This window comes from Taurulus bubalis, assembly GCF_910589615.1.
Source record: "Taurulus bubalis genome assembly, chromosome: 4".
Taxonomy (NCBI): domain Eukaryota; kingdom Metazoa; phylum Chordata; class Actinopteri; order Perciformes; family Cottidae; genus Taurulus; species Taurulus bubalis.
In genome coordinates, this window is record NC_136592.1 from 216,653 (window position 1) to 235,340 (window position 18,688).

An 18,688-nucleotide genomic window follows, 5' to 3' on the forward strand; every position below is an offset into this window, starting at 1 on the left:
AAGATGCTGGTGTTGCTTTGGCCAACACCGAGGTTACAGACTGTCGGGAGTTGGCCGAGGAGGCCGATTAGTTTTTTCTGGCTGGCCAACGAGAGAGACGAAGGTTGTCGCCGCAGCGGCAGCAGCGAGCCAACGGCAGGGATCTACCGGCTTGTGTTACTATCATGCAAGGTTTGGGCCGAAGGCTACAAAGTGCCGTTCCCCCATGTAGTTTCGGCGGGACGGGAAATGCCAAGATGCCAGGATGCCAGGATGCCGGCGCTCAGTAACGGCCATGAGCGTCGGTCGGGAAGGCAGGCTGCTGTTCAACCAAGACGACGTCTCCGGGCGCCGCTTTCTCTGCGACACGGGGGCGCAAAGGAGCGTGGTGCCTGCCTTGCGGGTGGACGTGCTGACCCCCCCTAGAAGCCGTGAACGGTACCCCCATACGCACTTTTGGGACATGGTGCCTGGAGCTGCGGTTCATGGGACAGCGTTCCCCTGCTTGGTGCGGATTTTCTGTGCGCTTATGGATTATTGGTGGATATCAAAGGCCGCTGCCTGATAAATGCTGTGACTTTTTGTTCATACCCATGTACGCTAAGTGAAGCTGGCTCCACTGGGTTGACTAGCATGCTGGCGGCGGCTGAGGAGTTTCTACATCTGCTGGCCAAGTTCCCAGACCTCACACAACCCACCTTCTCATCCTCCACGGTCAAGCACGGGGTGGAGCCTCACATCACTACCACCGGCCTGCCAGTACATGCCCGGGCCCGGCGCCTGGATCCGGCAAAGCTCACCATCGCCAAGGCTGAGTTTGAAAACATGGAGCGCCTAGGCATTATTCGCCACTCCAACAGTCCGTGGGCTTCACCTCTGCATATTGCACCGAAGCCTGGGGGCGGGTGGCGCCCATGTGGAGATTACCGCCGGCTCAACGAAGCAACAGTCCCGGACCGCTACCCGGTTCCACATATTCAAGACTTTTCTGCCCACTTGGTGGACAGCGTGGTGTTTTCAAAAGTGGACCTGGTGCGAGGTTACCACCAGGTGCCCGTACAGCCACTGGACGTTCCCAAGACGGCGGTGATCACTCCGTTCGGCCTGTTCAAGTTCCTGAGGATGCCGTTTGGCCTCAAGAATGCGGCACAAACTTTTCAGCGCCTAATGGACACGGTACTTAGGGACCTGCCGTTCCTGTTTGTGTACCTGGACGACATCCTGGTTGCCAGTTTGTCAAGGGCCGAGCATATGTCTCACCTACGGATATTGTTCGACCGTCTCAGCCAGCACGGGTTGATCATCAACCCGGCTAAGTGCCAGTTCGGATTAACCTCCATTGACTTTCTGGGACACCGCATCACGGAGGACGGGGCGGTTCCCCTCCCTTCAAAGGTGGAGGCAGTGAGTAGCTTTACACGCCCACGGTGAAGGCCCTGCAGGAGTTTTTAGGGATGGTAAATTTTTACCACCGCTTTATTCCCCGAGCAGCGCAATTGATCCCTGTACGAAGCCCTGAAGGGCAAGGCCAGCAGACAGGCTGTGGACTGGAATGAAGAGAGGGAACGGGCGTTTGTGGACGCTAAAATGGCTCTGGCAGACTCAACAATGCTGGCCCACCCGTCACCTAAAGCGCCAATCGCCATCACCACAGACGCTTCGGACTACGCGGTAGGCGCGGTGCACGAACAGTGGGTGAAGGGGGCGTGGCAGCCGCTCGCCTTCTTCAGTCGGCAGTTGCGCCCGAATGAGCGGAAATACAGTACGTTCGATCGGGAGCTGCTCGGCCTATTTAAAGTCTACATGCCATGTGAGTTCTAACATTGGTTTGTGTTGGTTGTGCTCTATTTTTTGTCTTTTTTATGTTTATTTTTAGTATTTGTTTCAATGCCCTTGTGCTATTCAGGATGCCTCCCATTAGAGGTTTTCCAGGCACGTCCAACTGGTAGGAGACCCCGGGGAAGACCGAGGACACGCTGGAGGGATTATATCTCCCGGCTGGCCTTGGAACGCCTCGGGATGCCCCAGAATGAGCTGGAAAGTGTTGCGGGTGAGAGGGAAGCCTGGGTCGGCCTGCTGAACCTGCTGCCACCGCGACCCGACCCCAGATAAGCGGCTGATAATGGATGGATGGATGATGGATGGATGTGCTATTCAGTCCCATGTATTGTTGTAAAGTCTTGATTGTTATTTGGGATTGAATTAGTCAATAATCTGCCCATAGACTGCATATGAACATAATCCATTTAACTAAAGTTAGATTATGTGTGCTGTCCATGATAAGTAAAGTAAATGATTTTCACCTGTTCAAACTATCCAGACCAGACAGAATCTGCTGCAGACATGCTTAGTGTGAAAGTGGTGTTTGTCATGAGTGTGTGCTGTGTGCTGACACAGATACTGCTAGTGTCTACTCACTTGTTGAAATTGATAAACCAGATGGTGACCTCAGTGGGCGCGGTCTGGTCCCAGTGGATGGTATAGCCTTTGGCCAGTGTGATTACTGGCTGGAACTGCTGGTAGTGTTTCTTCTTCCCCAGTGCGCCCTCCAGTGTTAGGGGCCGGTCAGGGTACTCATCCCTCACCATGTGCATGTTTAGGTTGGCAGGGTTACGTGTCTGGACATAGATCTGGAGAAAGCAGACCATGGATTTAAAATGCTGATTCAAGTTTTTGGACAATTTATTTTCTAAAAGTGTTACCCAATATCAATACCATCATATATTTCATCTCATTTTGCCTAACTTAAGGTGATGAATACAGATTGGGAGCATCATTTATTTCCCAACGGCTCTCAACATGGCGAATGCTAACGGTTCTAACAGTGATAAGAGTACAAACACTGGCAAAGATAGAGCTAAGGAGAAGCTCTGATATCAACATACACACAGAAGGAGAGAGATTTCATGCTCTGCAAGCCGGGCCACTTTCATATTTTTATCCAAAGTGCTTGGGGGGAGAGGGTGTTGTTCTCCTGTCGCGGTTGCCGTTACTAAGCAAACAAAACCTTCACACTGTAATGACGATGAAGAAGCCTCTCTGACCAAACTAAATAAAGTCTAGACAAAGATAAATGAATTTCCAGCACTGTAAATGTTATGATGTTGGTGTGTTTGCTGTCTTGTTTTATTGTGAAGTCCTTGGGTACATCCCAAGTCTCTAAATTGCTCTTTAAAATCCCCGTTTCCCTCACTTGCGCCTTTTCCTTGCCTCCCGCCTTTCCTCGCCTCCCCTCTCCTTCCTTGGAAACCAAGCAAGGAGAGGGGAGGCGAGGAAATATTTTTTAATAGACATGAGACGTCTTTTCCTCTGAAGCGTCACGTGAAGCGTCACGTGAAGCGACGTTGATTTCTGATGACTGCGGCCGACAGACAGCTGATCACATCTGATCAGATGTCAGTCGCTTTAACAGCTGACGGAGTTTTGTCTGGAGAGTTTTTAGCGAACATTCCAATAAAAATGCACTTAAAATATTGATAAAAATTATCATATGTTTTCAATTGATTTAATGGTGTTAAACTACTACTTATATTAATGAAGACAAAGTTATCATGAGTGTCAGAGTGGAGATGTTTTCTGTTGTCTGTTACCGTTTAATAAACTGCATTGAGTATTTATATACTGTGATGTGTCCTGCTTATACGCGCCGGATCGATTTCTACCGGCGGAATGAGTCTTATTTATTTATTATTTACGTCGGTATGTTTTGAAATTCTGATTGTGACATCATTACAAAATAACCCACAATATAAATATGTTTTCTCTTCATTACGTGTTGTAAAAAGTATTTCCTCTCTCCAGCTCTCTCTGATTTTAATTACATACATAATAAAAGTTATTGAGGGAAACAACAGATCAAATCTTTGAAGACAGTTGTTTGTGCTCCTCCGATTTCCCTCCTCGCTCCTCGATTCTTGCTCCTCCGAGCAGAATAAGAGCTTTGGGACGGCCGTCAAGATGGCGGCGCAGAACCACTTCCGGTTCAATCGAGGATCGAGGAAACCACAATTTAGAGACTTGGGATGTACCCCTTGTCTTGTGTGTCCTCTGTGTTCCTGCACTTCCTGTCCCTGTGATTGTCTGTGATTGTCTGTCTGCCCTGTTCCCTGATTGTGTATTCCTTTCACCTGAGCTGCCCTCATTGTTTTCCAATGTTCCTCGTTACCTTCCTCTTGTATTTAAACCCTGTTTGTCTCCTGTCCCGTTGTCGGATTGTACTGTGTTTTCCATGTCCCGTGAGTGTAACTGTTTGATGCCTGTTTTTGTCAGTTCATGTCCCTGCCTGTTTTTGTTCCCTTTTTCTGTCCCTGTTTTTGCTCCTGGTTTTTGCCTCCTGTTCTTGCTCCGTATTTGGGATTACTCTTTTGTTTGTGCGTTCCTCGGCCTGTTTTTGGAGTTTTGTTTTGTTGTGTAAATTAAATTTACTTTTTGAACTGTTGCTTCGGCGTTTCAGTTCTCTCTCCTTACCCCACACCTGACAGTAAATCCTTCACAGAAGCTTTACTGCTCCGTTTGTCAGTTGGACCTTTTAACTGGATGTTGTGACAAAAAGGCGAAGCAAGTAAAATTATCAATTGGACAGATTGTAAAAGATATCTGCCGGCTGTGATTGGTTGTTCCTGGTCACGCTGTGATGCTGTTGCGCTTTTGAGCATGCCTTCCCACGCAATTGCATTGTCCCGGAACTTCCTTAGTGTGGGCCACATCGCAGGTGAAGGCATGTGGGATGTGAAGGGATGTTTCTTTTACTTTATCGATTCAGATTTACGGCCAGGCTACAGTGAACACATAACGGAAGCAGACCGTTCATGGAGCGGATGTGCCACAGACCAAGACAGTGAGCTTTTAATTAATTTGGGATTGGTTCTGTAGTTTCTAGACTCGGCACTGTGAAACTTCAACCTTTGCACCAAGTTTGTGGAGCCTATTTAAGCACCCCAAGCCCTACGGCGCCCATTATTGGACAAGAAAAGAGAAGAATAATTCAAGTGACGCTACCTAAAGCAGGGGTTCTTAACCTTTTTGACCTCAGGGCCCAACTTTTCAAGTACAAGGTGCCCTGGGGCCCATTCAAATATTAACACTGTATTGGTTTATTAACTAATTGATCTCACTCTTGGTTTGACTTTTATTCAATAACTAAATCAACTCTAGCTACAGTTCAACAAGCAAAAACCTTGTCAAATAAATGGCATGATGCAATGTGATCATCACAAAGACATTTATTGATCATGTGTATGTAAACCTGCACAGACAACAAGTCATGGAACAAATCAAGCTGATAGAATAACTAATTTAAAGGCTCAAGTCAGGCGTATTAACACAAAAATAACTAATAACTCGATTGTTCTACAAAAACAAGGGAGACTCCCAAAAAAACTGAAAAAAATAAATACACTGTCCACAATAATTAGGAAAGTAGTTTTGAGGATTAATTGTATTATTAAACAACTACAGTGTTCTCGGTTAATCAAAATATTGTAATAAACCTTAAACCTGAATATTTAAGAGATTTTTACTTTCCTAGGAGAATATCTGTGTGTGCACAGTTATTGGGCAACTATTAGTGTGCAGACAAGTGTGCACACAATTCAAAATAATTTTCAAATTAAATAAACTGTAAATAACATTTTAATAAAGTGCAAATTTAAATATATCCTTATAATCTGTGAATGATATGCTTCAGCAGTCTTCATGTTTGCAGAACCAGAAGTTGAGCTTCACATCTGTGACAGCTGGCTTTACAGCACATTTGCAGTCGCCAGTCAGTGACAGACAGACCTTTTCTCCATCTGTAGTACACTGTCATTTATCTGGAAAAATCCCACCGGCTTTCCCACAAGCGTTGGATGTTTGGTCTCTAGATACCGCTTTAGCTTTGAAGCCTTCAGTGCTGCGTTAGCTAGCGAGGCTAGCGTTAGCCCTCACTCCACACTGGGCTCAGAGCTCCGACTCGATACCTCCGTTCACAAAGCCCTACTTTGTGAAGTCAGGACTATACTTGCACAAACATTTAGATGTTTGGGGGGGTGTTCAGCAGCCCTTTTGTCTTCATGTTTTCGTTTTAAATACTTCTCTATAACTTTTGCTACAGGCTAGCTAGCTGCTGGCTGAGTTTCTTCTTCTCCATATTAGAGCTTGTTAAACAACTGACTGATGCAAGTGGTGGGAAGCTATATTGTAACTGAGCGTCTCATGGATAACAGTAATATCTCTGCTGTCTTCAATTCATTACCTATGCAGTCCCGCGGCCCACAGGTGAAAAACGTAAAGTTTTTGGCGGCCCTCTAGGTGGCACTCGCGGCCCAACGGGGGACGGCGGCCCTACGGTTAAGAATCACTCACCTAAAGAAGCTCCGGAACCACAAGGTTGATTAACTTCATTTAAATTGCTGAAATACAGTAAAGCCTTGTGGGAAGAGTTCTATCGGCTCAGTAAAAATGTAACTTACCATTAAGGTGTACGTAACGTTTCACTAGATCATTAATAAGTAACAAAGTCGGATTTCAATAAAAGACACCTCTTCGTAACCTTACGAGCTTGTAGGAGTCTAATAAAGCAGTACGAATCCTTGTGTGTAGTATATTAGTACCTGAAAAATGTCAATGCGGCCGGACTGTTTTTTTTTTACTACTACGTTTTCGACTGCGCCATGGTCGGGGGAGGTTTCCTAGAACGCGTCACATGTCTTAAGCGGAAGCATCTGCACAGTTGGGTACTGATAATATAAATCCTTATATTCTGCAGATATTCTCCATTACTCTTCATGTCCATTAAAGTTCAGGTTAGCGAGGTCAGTATAACACAGCTATGCAGCTGGAGTTGGTTGTGTCTATGAAAGGTCCAGTTCTCAAGGGAAGTCAGTCACACGCCTGCGCACTTCAACACTCACACCTGTTATCAGTATGTTGACATTAGTGAAGCAGACTGGTCGTTGCACGATCCAGTCTTGTGAGAAAAGATGAGAACACGATTCTCCTCCTCTTGACAGGATAGAGCCAATCAGATGTGTGGACGAGGCGAGACGAACCTGTGACGATAACCTGTGTATGAAAGGCCCCACTTCCGTTGGTGGGCAGTTGTTCTGGACCCAACCTGCGTGTTGCTGTTCCACTCACTGCTTTTGCAATTGCAGCGCTGACTACTTTGCTTGAGATCATTTAGTAAATAAATATAGAGAACGAGAGAAGTTGTTGAACTGAGTTCTTCCGGAGGCTACACCAGGCATCCAATAATTAGCATGCATTAACAGTACCCAGCATGCCTCAACGCGACCATGTTTTGGCATAAAGGTTATAACTTTTACATTTTTAACCGAACAGCAGTTTTTTGACTGAAACTCCTTCCTAACATGCCAATGCTTTTTTTTTATTGTAATTTTTCTTTAGGTCATTATCTTTACAAAGAGGGGTCATACAATTCTGTAGGTTGTTGCTTGAAGCATGCATCTGGAAAAACTCGGCGGCCGCTCAAGGAGGCATTTTTGAGGAATCTTGCCTAAATCATGCTCAGATCATGCTAGATGTTCATAGTAGTGATGGGAATTCCGGCTCTTTTTATAGAACCGGCTCTTTTGGCTCGGCTCACTAAAAAGAGTCGGCTCTTTCGGCTCCCAAATGGCTCTTCAGATTTTTTGGTGCTTAAATTAATTTATTACCAACAATAATGTAAAATGATGTGCAATATGAATTACTAATGTAAAAAAAGCATGCACTATATCAAATGTGTATTATATAAATACACTTTTATTTATACACTCTACAGAGTGATACAAAAAAATTAGAAAGTGCAAAAACAAACATTTTACTATTTACAAATTAACTTAACTAACTTTTAACTATTTTAAACTTTTAGCTTTTTAATACTTAACACATTTAAAGTGAAACAACATACAGAAGCTTACAGAATCACACAACAAAAATAAAAATAAAAATGTGTAAAACAAAAAGAAAAAAAATCAGCATCCTGAGTGTTGTCCTTCATTGAAGGTTTACATTGAGAAAGACCAGGTGCCTCAGCTTTGAGGGGCTGATCCTGTTTCTTCTCTCCGCAATTATCTGCCGTGTTTTGGAGAAGCTTCTCTCTGAGGGACTGAAGCTGCTACAATGCACAGTCTCGTGCATCACGTGAGTGAGGCGTGGGTCCCTCCCTCCTGGTCGTGTGCTTGCTGTGTGCTGTGTGTGTGTGTAACTCCCGCCCCTCCCCCCTCTGCTCAGCATGCACAGAGACGACGCCACACATGTTGACCAATTAAATGCGACTTGAGAGAGAGATTGAGAGAGAGAGGGAAAAAAAAGCGGCTCCCAAGACACATCACTAGTTCATAGTTATGATCTAAATATACTTTTTATTCGCAAGAAAATTCTGAAAAAAATGTATATAAATTCATATAAAATAAGTATTAGAACTCATTTGGGGTTCATACTACTTGAACAGACCTCACTAAGGCCTCTAGAAGGGCTTCTCCCCCCTTAGGGGGAGGACTTAAATTATTAAGTGACCACCAGCTGTTATTGGCGAAATAAATGCAGACAGAAATCAACAGTCATTTTACCATCATCAGGCAAGAGTTAGGGGCATCGGCGTTTCATATGACGCGGGCTAAAAAAGTTCTCGTCAGACGAAATCCTTCACCGTGATTTGTTGAATCATGTGTCCGCCAATATTTGGTGAAATCGACGAACCAATAAACGCTCAACAAACTCACAAAGAACCAGCACGTAACTGAACACCTGAGCTCCAGCCACCAGCACCTACGCTGCCGTGGAAGACTGACACGACCCGGACACTGCTCACCAGGTAGGTACACAGCTCAGCTGCACATAATAATAATAATACATTGTATTTGTATTGCACTTTATATTTGAGCAATCTCAAAGTGCTACAGAGCAGAATAGAACAATACATTTTTTTAAGATATATTTAAAAGCAAAGCCCATAAAAAATATTTTAGCAGTAAGCTTTCTTAAAAAGGTGAGTTTTCAGGTCACGTTTAAAAGCCTCTGCAGTCTGTGGGGCCCTCAGATGGTCGGGGAGGGAATTCCACAGCCTCGGAGCTGCAGAGGAAAAGGCCCGATCGCCCATAGTGCGGAGCTTGGTTCTGGGGACTTGGAGGGTATTTTTGGTTGCAGAACTGAGGTTGAATGAGGTCTGGGTGGTGAGTAGTTATTTTAGGTATTGGGGGGGCATATCCGTGAAAGCACTGATGAGTGAGGAGGGAGAGCTCAATTCTGTGTGGGATGGGGAGCCAGTGTAGTGATTTCAGAACGGGAGGGATGTGGTCATATTTGCGGACTCTTAGCAGGATCCTGGCAGCGCTGTTTTGAATATGTTGTAGTCTCTGGATGTTCCTGTGAGAGATTCCGGTGAGGAGAGCATTACAGTAATCCAGCCTGGACGATACAAAGGCGTGGACAAGTGTCTCTGCATCTGTCAGGGTGAGTGTTGGACGGAGTTTGGCGATGTTCCTGAGGTGATAGTAAGCTGTCTTGCAGAGGTGTTTGATGTGGGTGTCAAAAGTGAGATTGGGGTCCATTTTAACACCAAGGTTGGTGACAGATGTGGAGAGAGGGACGTTTTGACCCGAGAAGGTGATACAGGTGATGGTGGAAGAGTGGAGCTGACGTGGTGTGCCAACTAGGATGGCTTCTGTTTTTGAACTGTTTAGCTGAAGAAAATTGAGTTTCATCCACGTCTCTATGTCCTCCAGGCAGGTGGTGAGTGTGGATATAGAGTGGGAATCAGAAGAAATGGGGGTTGTCCTCATATAGAGCTGTGTGTCATCAGCATAGCAGTGATAGGATACCCCATGCCTGCTGATTATATTACCCAGGGGAAGCAGATAGAGGGTGAAGAGAGTGGGGCCCAGCACTGAGCCCTGGGGGACACCGCAGGTGACGTTGTGGGTGTATGATTTTGCTTTGCCCAGGGTAACGTATTCCGTTCTGTCGGATAGATATGAGGTGAACCAGTTATATATTTTATCAGAGAGTCCAATAGTGTATTTCAGACGGTGAAGGAGGATGTTGTGGTCAATTGTATCAAAAGCAGCTGTTAGGTCCAGGAGGATGAGTAGAGATGGGGAACCGGTATCTGCTGCCATTATGAGGTAATTTGTGCCCCTGACCAAGGCTGTTTCAGTGCTATGGCCAGGGCGGAAACCAGACTGAAACTTCTCAAAAAGATTATTGTCTTTGAGGTGATCGTGAAGTTGTGCTGCAGCTGCCTTTTCCAGAACTTTGGACAGAAATGCAAGATTTGAAATGGGCCTGTAGTTGGAAAAAACTTCTGGTTACAAGGTGTTTTTTTTAGTAGTGGTCTGATGACAGCAGTTTTTAACGCGGATGGAATATAGCCGGCCAGGAGGGAGTGGTTTATGATCTTGGTGATTAGTGGAGAGATGGCAGAGGTGTTTGTTTTTAACAGAGCTGATGGGAAAGGGTCCAGAGCACAGGTGGTTGGCTTTGTGTTTTTGATCATATCTTCCACTTCCTCCTGTGTGACATTTGAGAAGGAGCAAAGTGGCTGGACAAACTCAGATAGTGGGTCGGTGGTTGTAAGAGGCAGGACAGCAGTGGCGGAGAGGTGTGAGCGGATGTTTTCAACTTTTTGTTGGAATAAAGTGATGTGCATGTTGCACCTATCCTCATTGGCCTCAGGATGGACAAGTGAAAGCGGTTTGAGAAGATGATTTACAGTAGAGAAAAGTTGTTTAGAGTTACCGAGGCTGTTGTTGATAATGGTGGAATAAAAATTGGACTGTGGATCTCTCAGAGCTTCTGCATAGGCCTTACTGTGTTCTCTATATGCCTGTTTGTGAACAGTCAGTCCAGAAGCCTTGAGCCGCCGCTCGATGACACGTCCAGCAGTCTTCATCTTATGCAGTTCGCAGGTGTACCAGGGTGCTGAGCGCGAGAAGGAGACTGACCTGGATTTTATGGGGGCATGAAGGTCCAGAAGACTGCTCAGGGACTGGTTGTAGGAATCCAATAGGACAGTGTCAGAGAGGAAGTTGGTCGAGCCAATGGAGAGAAGTTTGAGGTCCAGAGCCAGGGCATCCATGTTAATGTTTTTCAGATTTCTGAAGGGAAAGGCAACTTCATTGATATTATTTTGTGGTCAGACACACCAAGATCATAAACCTGTAGGTTGGTGATGGGGGCGGAGTTTGTGATGACCAGGTCGAGTGTGTGTCCCCTTGAGTGTGGGGACATCAACATGTTGTTGTAGGTTTAGGGAGTCCAGTAGCTGAAGGAGATCGGCAGCAGAGTGGCATGAAGGGGTGTCGACATGAATGTTTAAATCTCCCAGGATTATGGTATTTGCAGATGTAGTGCAAAGCGTTGTGAGGAGATCAGACAATTCCGGGATAAAAGTGGAGTTGGGTTTAGGGGGCCGGTAGATGAGAAGAACAGTCATGGGAAAGGAGGGCTTACATTTAAATGCATGACACTCACAAGATGTTATTGTGGGCAGCGGGATGGGGGACAGCTCCAGGTCCTGTCGGTGGATGACTGCTAGGCCACCACCACGGCCAGTGCTGTGTGCTGCCTCCAGGTAACTGTAACCGGGGGGACAGGCTTCATTGAGGGCAGAGTAAACCTCTGGCTGATGCCAGGTTTCAGTTAAGCACATTAAGTCCAGTCCTTTCTCCCTGATGTGTTCTTCAATCAGGGTGGATTTATTGCTGATGGATTGAGCATTGAACAGTTCGATTTTGACCAACGAATGTGGGATTAATCTCTGTATAGGTCGCAGAACACTGAAATTCGCTCCATGCAGACTGGAATCCCCTCCATAAATATTATCCAACCCAGTGCGCCCGGATCTCGACCACAGAGACGGGATGTTTGTAGCAGAGCAGCTTAGCTGGTTATGGAAAATACATTTTCGGCCGGTACCTCTGTGAATGTAACAAGGGCAGCGTAGAAGACCAAGCTCGTTGATGATGGGGATGTTGAGTCCAGGAGTAGTTGCGGGTTTTAGTCGGCGGAGTTGTGAGATAGTATAGCAGAAAGCCATGCTTACTAACGAAGGATGTTGCCTAGCCACGCTAACTGCTAGCACGAGTGTCTCTCGGTAGGAACTAAAGTTTTAAAGTCTCAGATGGAGAAACGGCGAACAGACAACGCCAGCGTCCTCTCCGGTCTTCAGTTGTGAGTCAGTTGAGTAACGGTGTCATCCAGAGGGAGGGCGAGGGGGGGGGCTAGCTCGTCAGTAACCAGCTAGACGTCGCAAAACCAAACCACAGCTAGACGTCATAAAACCAAACCACACCGCCAACTGAACAACAAGAACCGAAGCATGTAGACTATAGAGATGGCAGAAAGTCAAAACAAGAACTGCAGAAAATCAAAAACAAAAAACCGCGTCTGACAGAGCGGCGTTAAATTCGCCAGCGTCCCCGCAATTGCCAAGTTGTCACACACACAACCACAATTCACTCTCTGAATTGTGGTTGTGGCTGAACTTGTGGGGTAAGTACACCTGTTGAACTGTTCAAACTGTATGAACTCAGTATTGACTAGTCATTTATTTTACAGAGAGGATTCATCACCACCAGCCCTTCTAGCACAGCCATCCCCACCGGCCTGGGTCTGTTTTCTATTTCTGAACATGTATATTGTATAAATATATATGTTTAATTAATAATACATTATTAAAAAAATGTTGTGATGGTCATTTTTCATTTGCACACACCCCATGAATCTTTATCTGCAGTATGAAGTCATCTCTCAGTTCCATTTTTATCATTTTGGTGAAAGGTGTGAAAGACCATATTTCTACTAAAAAACGATAAAAAAATGTTTTAGTTTTAGACATTTATTTACCATTTTATTCATATATTTCACTGCTTTTGTGAACCTAAAACCTTTGGTAAACCAATTTCCCTCACTAAAACCTATATACCACCTGAGTAAAGTTATGTTTTCACAAGAGATATGAAGAAGAATTGAAGAAGAATGAAGAAGAATTTCCAAAAATCGAGATTCCATTTTTCAGCTTTAGTCATGTTCTCTCTTTACACTTTTGCCTTATGACAATGGTGCCTCATTATATAGAGAGCTGAGATTGTTCTGCAATTTATGATGTAAAACATGGGTATGTATCTTATATGCAAGTGCCTTAAAAGGTGAATTTAAGAAATTATGTCAAATCGAGAAAATCGACTGAAAATGACCTCAGTGTTGCAAGAGTTAAGTAACTGAATTATTGTCCAAGATACATTTGACTATTAATTAGCTGTTGTTTCAGAATAATGGACAGGAATGGGAACCAATACACAAACAGCTATTTCTACACTCCTCTCCCAGCTGATATTAGAGAATTGTTCTAGTATCGGATCTCGCGTTACGTTCTTATGAGAATGTTCTGTTAATAGTGCCCTTTGATTTTCAAACAGTGGTCTTATAATGTTGTTGCTGCTGCTGCTCCGATTGTTCAGTAAATTTACGCACATTAAAGAGATGGTTATTTTAAAATGTGTATTAACAGTATTATTATTAAGCTGATATTTTATATCATAGTAGGGTACATATCATTATTTATTGTTAGAAATCACTAACTGAAAAACACTGCTGCTAATGAATCATCCTATGTAACGCTTGCACATAATCTCATTTTCTTTTGCACTATATGTTGTTCTGTGCCTTGGTGCTGCCTCTGAAACTGGTAAATATTTTACATTTTAAACTTGTATAACACTATGGTCTGAGACAAACAGTAGATTTTTGATCCACTATATGTCTTTTATGTGTGGCAGAATTGACAATAAAGTTGTCTTCGACTAATAATGACTAAATAAAAACGTTATACTAATAATACTAATAATCACAAGAAAAGTTAATTTTCTATACATGAATCCTTTTGAATTGCACGTTTTGTTTAATTTATTTAGAATTTGTGGAAAAGCTGCTCCTCAAATAAGTGACTTTTTCCATAAAGTGTTTGTCATAGATTCAGTGAGTGAGTATTATCAGTTAAAGTTAGGTCGTTTTTGTCTTTTTGAATCAATTTCTTAGTTGTTGGACTTTTTTGTTTGTGCATGAAAGCGGTTGAGTCCGTTTAAAAATGTCTGACGATTCTGAATTGATGTTGTAATACCTCGTGTCCTGAAGATGCACTTTTTGGTTTTATTTCAAATGCAGCTAATTGAGTGTAAAAGGGAACAGTTCCCTCTCTAGCATCGCCACCAGCTGGTCGTTTTGGTTTATCATTAAACTTGTTTTTGTGTTTGCATACATATTCCCTACTATCTCAGGTTCAAACTGCATCATCTTTTCTTTAAATACATTTGAGAAGTTGAGAATGTTACTCGTTTTGGATCGCGGCTTGTCATTCAGGGGTGATGGTGGGTCCTGGAGCCAGACCAGTTGAGAACCACTGCTCTAGCAGTTTCCACCTGCTTCCAGTCTTTATGCTAAACTAAGCAAAATGTGTATTGTGTCAATTTGTGTACTGGACACAGATACAAAAAATATCCCCAAACATTTTTTGTATCATTTCATTGGCTATACGAAACGTCTGTCATCCAAACGGTCGGACCCGGTGCTCGGCCCATATATGGAGGGGCAGACACTTTTCTTCAACGTGGACTCTCTTTGGCTAGTGTAGTCTGTGAAGAGGACATGAAGCTCCTATTGGTTCAAGTTGGGTGTCAATCGAAAGGTTAGAGTTCAACGGGAAGTCTGGTATCAAGTTTTCTTCAGTGCCGGCATGAGAACAACTTTTACAGGGAAGATACGGAAATATTTTGACATATCTGCCGGCTGATTTGAAATGATGCAACATCAGTTTGTGGATATTTATGGATGTAATCATGTGTTTTGGACACAATCTTTTTCTGCATTAGATCGTCTGGATCTTTGCCGACGTAACGAGACCGTCTTTTTTGGAATGTGATCGATCTATGGGTCACCATGAGGCTCCATCGATGAGTTGCCCTGATTTTAAAATCGTTTGTTTGTTGTTTGTCTGACAAAAACGTTGACTGTAGCTGCTGTGGTGATCCTATCTTGAAATAGAATGGATAACTAGAATCAGGTTTCCAGAAACATACAGCAGATGTAGAGTGTACAGTAAGATTTACAGTTGTGAACACTGCCAGCAGTTAACGTATCTTTGGTTTGTCAAAGTTAATCACAGAATCATATTTTTGGTAAGAACTATTTAAAAATGGGGAATTAAAACACAAGATAAAAGGACTTAAGAGGCATAGACGTTTTATTTTACTTCCTTAATTGTATTGGAGGCCCCGCCAGCTATTTCAGTTTTCAGAATAAGAGAGCAACGGTTGTAAGAAGCATTATATTAATTTATAAGAACGGGTAATAGGGCCATCACGTTTACAACTACCCAGGACCCCGCAAATAGTACTACTACTATAGTACTACTACACTTAGCAGATTCACATAATACTATATAGCTACATGGGACGGGTGTTACATGTATAAATTATAAATAATGAGATTCTTGTTCAAAGCATTTTCCTGATCACTAAAACATTAACATGATTACACACACTACAGCTACTATATAATAATAATACTATCATAAACTCATTCATGATTTCAAAGAACTATGATTGGGATATGAAAATGCATGTCATCAACTAATGCCAAAAGGTGCAACAGACAGTAGATTGGTGCTTGTGAAGGATGATTTGTGAGGATGAATGTGTGAGCGAGTTTGTTGCCCGCTGACCCACCTGTGCATAGTGGCCGCTGCAGATAGCAGCCTTCCAGTCGGGCACGTCAATGCAGTCGGGGTGACGGAGCAGCCAGTTGTCCTCTTTAACCAGGAAGGCTCCGGGATACTCGCTGATTGAGCCATCAATATCGTGGAAGATGGTTGTCTTGTCCCCGTCCATCTGCATCTTATTGAACCAGGGACCTGGCTCCCCAAAAAACACTCGAGACGTGATCTACAGTAGAGGGATGGAGTGAATAATGTGCATTTTTGTATAGCTGCTCATACTGGATGTTCTAAACTTAATTACGTCACCATATTACATACATGCAATTTGCTCTCTGTGCATTGTGGTTGCAGGACGACCACTCATCCCCATGAGCTCTCTCCCTCTCTCCCTCTCTCTCTCTCTCCCTCTCTCTCTCTCTTTCTCTCGTGCCGTCAATCAATCAATGACTCTGCCCTGCCAACAGACCAGTTTAAAAGCACTGGTCCTCCAGTCATTTCTCATCAGATTGTTACAGCTATCAGTACGGTAGATATTGGCCTCAGTGTTCCTAGTGTGCATTTTCTTGTGTGCGTTACCTACAATTAACCACGCCATGCCACACCATTATGATTAGGAGTGATAATTCGGCTATGGGATGATTGTGTGAGAGCTGTCACTGGCTTTATTTTCAGACTTTGCGAATTTATACAAACCTCATGTGCATTTTCCTAATTTGTGATACGCAATAGAAAATATGAGACCACAGATATTTTTTATGTATTTCAGACAGTAGCTGACTTACAGGTACGTGGTCAAAGATGATGTTAGTGATGTTATTATTGGGGCAGCTCTGCCACGAGTTGTTGAGCCTGAAGCCAAAGGCGCTGGTGTGCCGTCCATCCAGCGCTGTGTATTTCCGGAATGTACAATTCTGCATGTTGATGGGCCCATCGTAGATCTGCATGCCTCGGATAGGAAAATCACTGCAGAGAAACACAAACACGTAAATCACCAATTGTAAGGAGTTGACAATTCTGTCTGATATCAGGCTTTGTACTTTCGTCACTGAAGGTCAATGTTTGAAGGATTAAAACATTTTATGCAGTGCACTATGTAAGGTGACTCATAACAGTCAAAAAAATGTTTAATGTTGTATGCTTTTCACCTTCAGCGGTCTCTATCTTGGCTATGTAGCAGAAGGAGAGGCTCCAGTGAACACTGCACTATACATAAGTATATACTGTTGTTGTATAGAAGCCATTAGTATAGTTTATTGGGTTCATTTAGCAGCCTGCCTGATTTGGTACCACAAACGAGCTAGTTAGCTAGCAGCGGCGATCAATTCCAGTGAGTGCACAAAAGCCATGTACGATTTCAGACAAAACAACCCTGTCAAAATGTTCATTCATAGATAGATAGATAGATAGATAGATAGATTTCTTGTCATAGTAGTGCCGTACAACTTGAAGATACAAATAAACACACAAGATAGAAGATAAAATATATAAAGAAGCAACATGGATGAAAGATATATACAAATAAAATGAAATAAAAATCACTCAAATATAAATGTGTATATATACAGTGTTTCCCCTACAGTTATAATAGGGGGGCGGGGCGCCCTCCTGAGAAACCCCCCGCGCCCCTTGTAATTTTTCGATAGCGCCAGATCACAAGTCGTCATTTAAGTTTCTCTTTTCTATAGAACAGGTCTGCACCTTGTTCTGTTATTAAACAAACTAAACAGCCGTATTTTATTTATATTATCCACACGACAGCTTGTCATTTCGGTTTCTAAGTGGTCGCGTTAACGCTTCTCCTCTGCTCTGCATCTCGCACAGTGGAGTTCCGCTCCGATGCGCACAGAAAAGTGCGCGGACACACAGGTGAGCACTGAACACACAGCGGCGGACAGAGAGCGTCGAAAAATATGTCGCGTGAAAAGCAGACCGCTATATCTGCGTTTTAAACGCTCCCAGGGTGAAGATGGCAACAGCAGCTCTCCTGTGAGGAGCAGCGGAGTTGCTCCTCTTACCAGAGCAGCTCTCTGAACCCGGAGCAGCTCTCTGAACCTGGAGCAGCTCTCCTGCTCCAGGTGAAACAAGCCACGGTGCTCGTGTCTTCTACCAACAATGAGCTGCTGGCTTCACATATTACAAAAGTACAAAGTACACAGACATAAAACGTCATTAATAAATACATGGAGAAATGCCTGTACTTTTGGGTAAATGTTTACGTTACGCCGTTAACAGGTTACCCTTGCGTATGCGCATGCGCCACTCGCCGACTTTTGGCTCTTTGCCAGAAGTCTCTGTGAGGTCCTTTCTGCTGCTGCGCGTCTCAAAACAGAAAACAGATCTCAGATCAATGTTGAGCATGAATTGTATCAAATCTACAACCCCGTTTATAAAAGATGTGTAGAGGCTCACTGCAGCCACTAATACTGATGCAACTTCATGGCTGACACATATCTGCACTCATTCTGTTTTGTTTGGCAAAAAAATAATAATAGCTGTTTGTTTTCCACAATGAGCTATTTAGTAGTAACTAAATATTAGTTATTTTTTGCACAGATATAACTTTATTTTCATTGTTCTAAGTGATTGCAATTTAAAAATTGTCTGATGGAGCAATCTGATTTACTTGAAAGTAATTGCAATTTTCTTTATTCTGTTATTTATAAAAGCTCAGATGGAGTCACAAAATTAAGTTATTTACAGAAAAAGTTTGAGAACCACTACTTTAAGTGTTTGTGTCGGTGTCGTCGTGCCTCCTGGACGCCTCCCATTAGAGGATCGAAGATTCCTCAGGAAAAAGAGTCGACTCATCCCCTTCTTGTAGACTGCGTTGATGTTGGCCTTCCAGTTCAGTCGGCTGTCGATGGAAACCCCCAGGTACCTGTACTCCTCCACCATGTCCACGTCCTCTCCCAGAACACTCAGAGAACTCGGAGCTGTTGTCTTCCTCCTGAAGTCGACCACCATCTATCTGGTCTTGGCCACGTTCAGAAGCAGGTGATTCTCACCGGCCCA

At 43.7% G+C, this 18,688-nt stretch overlaps 1 protein-coding gene across 1 annotated transcript in view; it reads right to left on the reverse strand.

Annotated features, from left to right (window-relative positions):
* cemip (cell migration inducing hyaluronidase 1) overlaps positions 1–18,688 on the reverse strand; it is a gene marked incomplete at its 5' end in the record, with an annotated part of 138,084 nt that overhangs the window by 24,756 nt on the left and 94,640 nt on the right. Inside the window, 3 exons of the mRNA XM_079217571.1 lie at positions 2,398–2,609; positions 15,687–15,902; positions 16,459–16,639. Coding sequence (XP_079073697.1) covers positions 2,398–2,609; positions 15,687–15,902; positions 16,459–16,639 — 609 coding nt within the window. The remainder of the gene's footprint in view (positions 1–2,397; positions 2,610–15,686; positions 15,903–16,458; positions 16,640–18,688) is intronic.